The following is a 9,445-nucleotide window of genomic DNA, read 5'->3' on the forward strand; positions in this document are numbered from 1 at the left end:
CCTTCAGCCTTCCCCAGGATGGGGGCTGAGCCCTACCCACGAGCCCATGGAGCCCCAAGAGCTGGGTGAATGTGGGGGGCACCGGGAGGTCCTGTGCATCTGGAGTGGACCCAGGTACCACTTCTGGCTCCTTAGCCACGTGGCTCCAATGGGTGCCCGGGCTGGGCTGGCAGGGCAGCTCTGTGGGTTGGCATTGAGGGGTTCCAGCAGAGCTGGGGCATGGGGTACCCTAGGACTGCGATAGCAGGGGGGCTGTAGGTCAGGATTGAGGGGCACCAGCAGAGCTGCGGGGGGAGCCCCAGGCTGGGCTAGCGGGGGGGGTGGGGGTGGGGCTGTGAGTCAGGATCGAGGGGCACCAGCAGAGCTGTGGGGGGCCAGAGCTGGGAGCAGGCTGGAGGACCAGGGCAGGCTGTATGTCAGAACTGGCAGAGCTTAGTGGGGGTGACTCTTGGCCAGCCCCTGCCCCTGCTATAAGCTGGCTCCCCCCAGTGCTATTAACACCTCAGACCCATAAGCAGAAAATGCCTTCACCCAGACAAGCTCAGACTCCAGCTCCCGCTTTGGGGAGCCCCGCCCTGCCCCCGTCCCAGCAGGGTGTCCATCACTCCCGGGGGCCTGTCCCTGCCCTGGCTCTGCCCGCACCCCATAACTCCGCAGTGGCTGTGCATTGCAGGCGGCCCCTATGGGGCGGTGGGGGTGGACCTGGCCTTCGAGAGGCTGCTGGGCCAGATCTTCGGGGAGGATTTCATCGCCACCTTCAAGGCCAAGCGCCCGGCAGCCTGGGTGGACCTGACCATCGCCTTCGAGGCCCGCAAGAGGGCGGCAGCGCCCTTCCGCTCCAACCCCCTCAACGTCTCGCTGCCCTTCTCCTTCATCGACTTCTACCGCAGGCACCGGGGCCAGAACGTGGAGACGGCGCTCAAGCGGAGCAGGTGAGGCAGGGGGCTGGGCGGGGCTGAGGTGTGCTTGGAACGCCCCCCCCCCAGTTGTGCGGGGAGGGGGGCCAGGAGCTTCGGATGAGATCTTGTGTCACATCCCCCTCTAGTGGCTAGTTCACATGGAAGACAACAGCCTACTACTGGTACCTGCTGATGGGGTCATGCCCTTCCCGGTAATGACAGAGGGCTATGCCTCTGGGCCCGGCCTGGGGGCTCAGCAAGTAGGAAGTTACTCAGGCTGGTGGCGCATTTGGAAGGGGCGTGGACACCTTTCTTGGCCTCCCCCACCTGGCTGTTTGTGGGCACAAGGGCAGGAGATGGTGAGGGGTCGGATGTGGCCCAGGGGCAGGAGGCAGAAGGTGCGGAGGCTGGCCCTTCAGAGCCAGTGCCGGGGGGAGGCCAGGGTGGAGGCAGAGGTGCACCAAGGCAGGGCCAAGCAGCACTGAGGTGGTGGGCCACGTGGGGGACTGATTCTGGGCTTTTAGGGGCAGGACGCCCACAGCCCCCATGGGTGCAATGGGGAGAGGGTGCAGGAGGACACAGCCCCCTCCCCGTTGCTCTCTGCAGCAGGCATGAGAGCGGGCAGCCCTGGCCAGCAGCCCCTGGGGGGCCAGGCACCGCTTGGCCCTGCCTGTGGGAGCCCAGGAGAGTCACTCCCCTCTGCTCTTGTGCCCCCAGCGTGAACTTTGTGAAGTGGTCCTCGCAGGGGATGCTGCGAATGTCGTCGGAGGCCATGAACGACCTCTTCCAGCCGACTGTCAGCCAGATCATCCAGCACATCGGTAGGGCTGAGCGAAGGGACCCTGGCTGCTACTGCCCTTACCGCGGGGCCTGATCCAGCCTGGGGAGAGAGGAGCTCCCTCCTCCCCCACCCCTGCTGAGCGAGGGGCAGAGCTGGGAACCTCAGCTCCCTTGTTCCAGCCTTTCCCAGCTGGCTGTGCTCCAGCCCAAGTCCACACGCCAGGGTCGTCTCCTGGGCTCCGACCAGGGCTTATCCCCCTCGCTGGAGGCCGTGAGCCCCGAGGAGGGTCAGGGCTAGGGGAGGGGGGCAGTACCTAGGCAGGTCCTTGACTCCAGTTCCCTGGGTCCATCCCGTGCCCGGTGCAGAGTCGCTCTCTGCGACGTGTGCCAGTGGGTTCAGACGCTCACCACTGGCTCGGGTGATTACTTGGAGACTGTTCCAGAGCCTGACCAGGGCTCAGTTCCCAACTCTGCCACAGACTCCCTCGGTGACCTTTGGCTACTCAGCTCTCTGTGCCTCAGTTTCCCCATCTATAAAACAGGGGGTGGTGATATACCTACCTCACCGGGGTGAGGTGAAATTTGTTAACATTTGTGAGATGCTCAGACACTGCAGCATGGAGGGGAGGGGGCCATAGGGGTACCTAGAGAGACTGTGTCCCACTATATACCTGGTACCACTCCTGGTTGCCTGGTCTGTTCCCCACCTGCACCAGTTCCAGAGATCTAACTCCTAGATGGTTCCCTCCCAGGCCCTGAGCGTTTCAGCTGCTCACCTCTGACCGGCCCCCACTGCGTCAATATCTGACAATGTTGCTGCAGGACTGTGGGAAAGGGACTTTTCTCTCCCTGTCACCAGTTTCAGGGTTGACAAGTGTGAAGTAATGTGCCCTAGAACCCATAATCCCAACTAGTCATTCCCTGAAACATCTGGCATTGGCCACTGTCGGCAGACAGGACACTGGGCCAGATGGACCTTTGGTCTGACCTAGGTTGCTGTTTCTTATGCTTCTCCAGCCCAGAATTGCACTGGCCTTTGTGCCCTCCCAGGGACCTGATCTCACGTGCACAGGAGTCTCCGCTTCACAGACTCCAGCTCATTGCAAACTCCCGCCTAAATTTGCTGCCCACTCTCCCCGCTGGGTCTTTGCCTCGCTGCTTATCCAGCCCCCATCAGGGTCTGAGAGCTTCACCGTCTTTAATGGATTTGGCTGTAGGGCAGAGCTCTTATCCCCCCCGAACAGAGGACAAACTGAGGCACAGAGAGACACTGACCAACCCAAGGTCTTGCCCGCAGGACAGTTTCCCCAGGGTTGCGGTTGAGATTCTTCACTGGGGCAATTTTTAACTGCAGCCAGGGTGATTTTCTGCCCGACGTGCTCCGGTTCCAGCAGGTGTTAATTCAGGGCAGGTCTCTGGCCAGGGTTACGTGGGAGGTCAAACTCTATGTGCATTGTGGCACCACTCTGGCCCATGAGTGAGACCAGGGAATTGAACCCTGAAGTCCTGGTCCTAGACTAGGGCCCAGTCCATCCTTCCCTTCAACCCCTCCAGTGCCCCCTCCCCCCCGAATAGCTTTGTTTTGGGTCATGACCCCCACCCCCACTCCATGGATTCACGGGGACTTTCCCCACCTAAATCCTATTGGATCAGCTCCTTTTGAGTCACTCTCTCCCCCCCCACCCCCATCTCCTCTATCGCGGTCCCTCACGGGCCGCTCCCCTGCTCTTCCCAGGGGTTAATGAAGATGTTATGGCAGCCGGCCGCCCACCCAAACCCAGTCAGTAGCAGGGCCAGGTTCACTGTTTAACCCTCTTTTCCTTTTCCAGATGACCTCCTGAAGAAGCCAGACGTCAAAGGCATCAAGTTCCTCTTCCTGGTAGGGGGCTTTGCCGAGTCAGCGATGCTCCAGCACGCCGTCCAATCGGCCTTCGGCAGCCTGTGTCGCGTCATCATCCCCCAGGACGTCGGGCTGACTATCCTCAAAGGGGCGGTGCTCTTCGGCCTCGACCCCACCATCGTCAGGGTCAGGCGCTCGCCCCTGACCTACGGCGTGGGGGTACTCAACAAATTTGTGGAGGGGAAGCACCCCAAGGAGAAGCTGCTGGTGAAGGAGGGGAAGAACTGGTGCACAGACATCTTTGAGAAGTTTGTCTCTGTGGACCAGTCGGTGGCCCTGGGCGAGGTGGTGCAGAGAAGCTACTGCCCGGCCAGGGTAGGGCAGCGGAAAATCATCATCAACATCTACTGCTGCGCCTCGGATGACGTGGTCTACATCACCGACCCGGGGGTGAGGAAGTGCGGCACCATCAGCCTGGAGCTGGACGAGCTGGACGAGCCGAGCTGCCCCAAGAGCCGCCGGCGGGAGATCCGGGCCAGCATGCAGTTCGGGGACACGGAGCTCAAGGTGGCAGCTATGGACGTCAGGACCTCCAAGACAGTCAGGGCTGCCATCGATTTCCTGTCCAATTGAGCCCCAAAGGAAGGGACAGCTCAGAGGCTGCGGGGGCGTGGGGCGTCTTCCACAACCATCTGCCCCTCTCCCCTGACAGCACATGCCTCGGTGCTCACGTCCATGCGCGTTTCACACCACGAGATGCAGTCACTTTGTATCCTCAGCAGCAGTGATACCGGACTTGCAGGAGCTTTACGTTGCTAGGGATCAATGGTTCATTGACTCACAAACCTAATCAAGCCATGGGGAACCCATGGTCCTCGCTGGGATCCTGCCCGAGGTTGCGGTCAAGGTCCCTGCGCCAGACACACTCCATCAGAGGAGTCCTCAATTCACCTCAGGGCTGACGTGGCGTTGCTGTGTCACAAGGCTACCCTCCGCCACAGCAGGGTTATGAAGAAAATCTATCCTACGGGGACACGCCAAGGCAGCAGTGACCCTAAGAACATAAGAGCGGCCATGCTGGGTCAGACCACTGGTCCATCTAGCCCAGTATCCTGCCTTCCAATGCCAAGTGCTTCAGAAGGAATGAACAGAATAGGTAATCATCAAGTGATCCACCTCCTAACTGAGTTTCCATGAGCTCTAAGCCAGTAGCTACTTCACTTGAGCTGGACAATGTTGCCGGCAGCCTCTTTGAAGAGGGAGAAGGACCCTCTGTGTTCACAAAATCACAAGCCCTCTGCTCCTGTAGGAAGAACACTACAAGAGAAGGCCTCCTCCGGCTGCAAACCCTTCTTCCTGTTACTCAGAAACCGGATTTGTTTTTGGCTTGTTTTATGTTGGGGAAGTTCCCCCTGGAGTGCGAGGCTCAAGCCAGTCAGACTCACAGTTCGGGTCTCAAAGGCCTCTCAAGAGTGCTCCTTAGCAGGATCTTCAGCAGGATGTCAGCCCAGCACCCAGGCACACGTGCATGTCTTGGCCAAGTAAACACAAAGCCAAGCTGGCAGCAAACGCAGCCTGGTGGCCAGCAGGAGGTGACGTGATAAAGTGGCTCTGTCTCCATGATGTCGGCATCGGCGCCTGGACGGTTTACTGGCATGAAGTTCAGAGAGCTCCCCGGCGGATGTTCTCCCGGTGACGTCTGCATGCAATGCAGCAACTGGCACTCGCTCCTCCAGGGACTGAAACCAGCGGGAGCGCTCTGCCCTGGCAGTTCTGGAGGGTCACGCTCCATCCAGGAGTACATCCAGCTCACCTGCGCTCACCTCGCTGCTCCTGCATGGCAGTTCTGTACCCCGCTGGGGCTTGCCACCGGGCACAGAGCCGCAGGATTGGAGCTCTGGTCCCAGCTTTGGAACAGTCTCCAGGAGGAATCCTTCTGTGCCAGACCCCCTAGGGATCTCATTCTTCCTCCAGGGTGAGCCATGCTTCACCGCCTCCGTAGGCTGGACCTCCGGGACCCCTCCTTCACCCCGTGAGCTCCACTCTGCGAGTGCCACTGAGACAGGCCCCCAGGGAGACTTGTACGATCTTAGGGAGCGACGCAGGGACACTCACAGAGCGCGGGGATGCAGTGGGGTTTATTAGGTGACTGGAGAAGACATCCTGGGTTAGCATAAGGAAAAGAAAGTTGTAGCCCACTCCATCCTAGTCAGCTCAGAGCCTGGAGCCCTGACCCTCTGACCTCGAGTTGTCCCAGCTCAGGGGGGCCCCCCATCTCCTGCAGCAGCCAACATTCAACTACCCCCCTGCACTCCTCTCATCCTTTGTTCCCCAGCTGGGCAAACACTGCGTGGCTTCCTGCCGAGGGATGGGCCCTACATGGTCCTTGGTTGCCATTGTCTTCTCAGATGCTCCACTGATATGGGCCCTAAGGCCCCAGACAACTAGGAGCCATCCACATCCATAACCTCTGCAAAGAGCATGCAGACCTGTTCCCCCCACTAGGTGGTAATGCAGCATACAGGGGAAACTGAGGCACGCTGCGGCTTTCTAAAAATATTACAAAAATTCCCACTTCGCCACACCGCCGGCCCCAGCTGACTAGCTTTGCTGGCTCGTTTGGCACCTGGGAGTTGCCTTAGTTGGCTAATGAATATTCTACTGGCCAGCTGGTCCCTACTCAGGAGTTAAAGGTCAGGAACCTCTTTCCTGGCCCTGCTCAGCCGAAGCGACCACAGACAGACCCCGTCAGGGCAGAAGAAGGGGGAGTTGCCGTGGTTGATACCAGTTGATCTGTAGATTACTGGCAGGCTGTGTGGCTGGGGACAAAGCAATGGTGACCGGTGACAAAGGCTCCTTTCGATAAATATATGTATTTTTTTGTAAACCCAAATTTTTATTTTTATGTATCACATGTAAACCCCCCCGCCCAGGTGTAAGAGGCAAGCACTATGGCTGGATCCGTGGCACTAATGAAGCAAGTGTGCGGCCTTTATCCGGTGTTTAAGAGAAGTATGCTATGTGATGGAAATCAAAATAAACGATTATACTCTTCTGCAGCCAGGGGAGGGGGAAAATGCTTTTGAGGCGGGGAACGGCGTTAAAGCAGTGGCGAGAGCAGGTCTGCTTTCGCCCTTGTGCCATGTTAGAAGAACTAAGTTGCCGTCTTCAACCTGGAGCAGGTGTTCTTAACATGGGGGCTCACCAGCGGGTGTGAAGGAATCACACCCACACCACTCCTCCCATGCTGCAGAAGGGAAGGTGGGGCCCAGCTGAAGAAGAGAGGGATCACGTGGGGGAGGGAGTGGAGGCTCATTGTTTTAAGTTGGAATAAATGGGCCCAAAGGATCTCGGCACTAAAGTTTTAAACAAGGTTTGGGGTGGGGTGTATAGAGACTTCAGCCCCTTGTCTGACAGGCTCCTAGGTGGGACCAAAGATGATGCTACCCCTTCGCTCGGGGAACAGAGAGGACATTAGCTGAGATGGGCTGGAGCAGTCACTGTTGTGGTTGTTATTAAAGACCGAGCCGATTTGCTAAAAGACAAATACGTCCCCGGAGAGAAAAGAGCAGCCAAGAGAAAACACAGCTTCTGCCTCCGGTGCTGCCTTTCACTGGCCAGCTCACTGCTTGCGCAACCCAGGCCCAGCCCATGGTCTCATCAGCCACTGCGAGCCCTGGCAAACTCGTACCAGCATCAGGCTAGTTAGGGAACTGCTTTTACTGCCTTTCTGGTCACAGGCTCACAGCTACGTTGCAAAATATAATCTTGGCCAGCTAAACCAAGCTCTGATTAGACAGAAGGAAACAGGAGAGGGATAGGAAATAAGGTGGGGAAAGAAAAAACACACCCGGGAGATGAGAGGAAGGGGGCTTGACAAAGTCTGACATCCCAGCTGGTGTTTGGGATTCCGACGGAGCCAGGGGAGGTGGTGGTGCCCTCTGGGTCCTGCACTTGGTCTGGTCAGGACGACGACACACAATGGTGAACCAGCGGATCCTGGCTGTGCCACCATGATAGTAAAGCTCACGCCTTCCCATTCACCCGTCTCCTGGCCAGCAGTTGTCAGACAGCTGCTGCTTGATTTTTCTCCCACAGATGTGTTCCTTTCAGGTTCCCACACGGCCCTGATGGCAGGAGAGCCCGTCCCTTCATTATTTTGTCCAGCAATGAGGCCTAATTTCCCACACGCCAATTTTGCTCCACTGATTTCCGGTCCCCAGCGTCTCTTGCATATGAGCCATAATCTTAACACAGTCCTTGAGTTACATCAGTGGGCCTTTTTGTCAGGACTAATTCACTTCTCCTGGCTCCCTTTTGTACCTTTCCCACTGGCATTTATTGGTGTAGGTCAGTGGTTCTCAACCCGCGGTCCAGTCAGCACACAGCTGCGGCCCATGTGACCTCCTCAGGGCCATACAGGGACTATAGACACCGTGCGGCTGCAGCCCACAGAACACACAGAGAGCTGCAGACGCGGCCCGCAATGGGAAATGGGGTGAGAAGCAGGATCTGGGACATTTTATGACCTTTCACTTGGTTCTTGCAGTGGAGCTCACCCGCAGGGTATATTTGGAGAACCAGTTAACACAACAGGTCCTAGCAAGGCAACACGTTGAGAACCACTGGCCACGGGGAAGCGGGTTTGAACTCAACTCATAGCATGTGGGGTTGAAGCTTTGGTCAAAGGCGAAGCTTTCGTTAGTCTGACAAGCCATGTGAGTTGAACCCAGGACCCCTCCAGCGACTCAAAGGTACCTACAATGCCTGAGGAAAGATGCACTGATGAGAACTCAGGGCAGCGGCCTGGGAGTTTGAATCCAGCCCAGGCCAGCAGTACCTAGCAAGTGATGGCTGGTTCTTCTCTATAGCCTATGCTCACAACACACCTGTGAAATATGAAGGACTCTGCTGGGGGAACACAGGATGTGGCTACACGGCACACTAAGCCCAGACGTGGCCTCAGGTTTGAGCCCAAGCCGCCTTCCGTCCACACACAAGTTACTGACAGCTCAGCAACACACTTAGGACCCAGGTCCTACGCTGCTACTAGGAGGGTGGGTCAGAAGAGTCCTGTTGTGATTCGGGCCCAAGCCCATCCGGTTTCCAGTGTGGATGCAGCTCAAGCCGCAGGCCGAGTCAGAAGGTCGGCGTAGCACAATATGGATGCGTTAGCACAGCTGTGAGACTGGGGCCCAGCACTTGTAAGCCCAGGTTTACAATGCAGTGTGGACGCTCAAGCGTAGGCTTGGAAACACTGAGTCCCCAAGCCTTGGTCCCACAGACCTGGGTTTACAGCACAGTGTGGCTACACCTAAAGTGGTTAAAGGACTTTCACAAGGTCACACCAGGAGTCCAGAGCAGAGCAGACATTGAGCTGAGAGTCTTCTCAACCCAGCTGCGGCGCTCTCTGCTCCCCTTGTTTGAAATCTGTCAAGTCAAACAAACAGCAGCGCTGTGGTAATTGGCTTGACGGACCAGCATGGGCTGTTCAAGGGCCGATGCTCTCTGCTGCTAAGCCATTAACCTGGTGTCTCTAATTTAACTCCCCGGCTCCGCAGTGTGGACAGCCAGGGCTGCTGTAACATGGCACCGTGCGGTGAGGGTCTTTGGGGAGTTAGCCAAAGTGGGCGCTGTGTTCTCCCCTCTTTAGGTTTCGTTCCAAGCTGATTTAATCACTGCGCAAGTTGCCTTAGGGAAAGGAAAACCCTGCTGCCTCCAGTGATGCCTGCAATCCATAGATACAGTGGGTAGCAGCAGAAAGCAATCATCCAGTTAACGTCTGGAAGGCTTCCAGGAGGGCAGGGGAAGGAATTGATAGTGATTTCTGTGCTGGTGCATATTCCACGCTCCACCATCTACCTTCCTCTTTCCAGGTGGTGCATGTGTGTAGGACACCAGGTCTAAGCTATCGGCTGGCTGGACG

The 9,445-nt window shown here is 57.5% G+C and overlaps 1 protein-coding gene across 3 annotated transcripts in view; it reads left to right on the forward strand.

Moving 5' to 3' along the window:
* The window catches only part of HSPA12B (heat shock protein family A (Hsp70) member 12B), a 65,772-nt gene extending 59,194 nt beyond the window's left edge, over positions 1 to 6,578 (forward strand). For all 3 annotated transcript variants that reach the window (XM_037898428.2, XM_043544976.1, XM_037898427.2), the window contains 3 exons: positions 674 to 932; positions 1,617 to 1,720; positions 3,509 to 6,578. In XM_037898428.2, coding sequence (XP_037754356.1) covers positions 674 to 932; positions 1,617 to 1,720; positions 3,509 to 4,152 — 1,007 coding nt within the window. In that variant the 3' untranslated portion in view covers positions 4,153 to 6,578. The remainder of the gene's footprint in view (positions 1 to 673; positions 933 to 1,616; positions 1,721 to 3,508) is intronic.
* Positions 6,579 to 9,445: the final 2,867 nt, after the last annotated feature.

Source organism: Chelonia mydas, chromosome 4, assembly GCF_015237465.2.
Source record: "Chelonia mydas isolate rCheMyd1 chromosome 4, rCheMyd1.pri.v2, whole genome shotgun sequence".
NCBI lineage: Eukaryota > Metazoa > Chordata > Testudines > Cheloniidae > Chelonia > Chelonia mydas.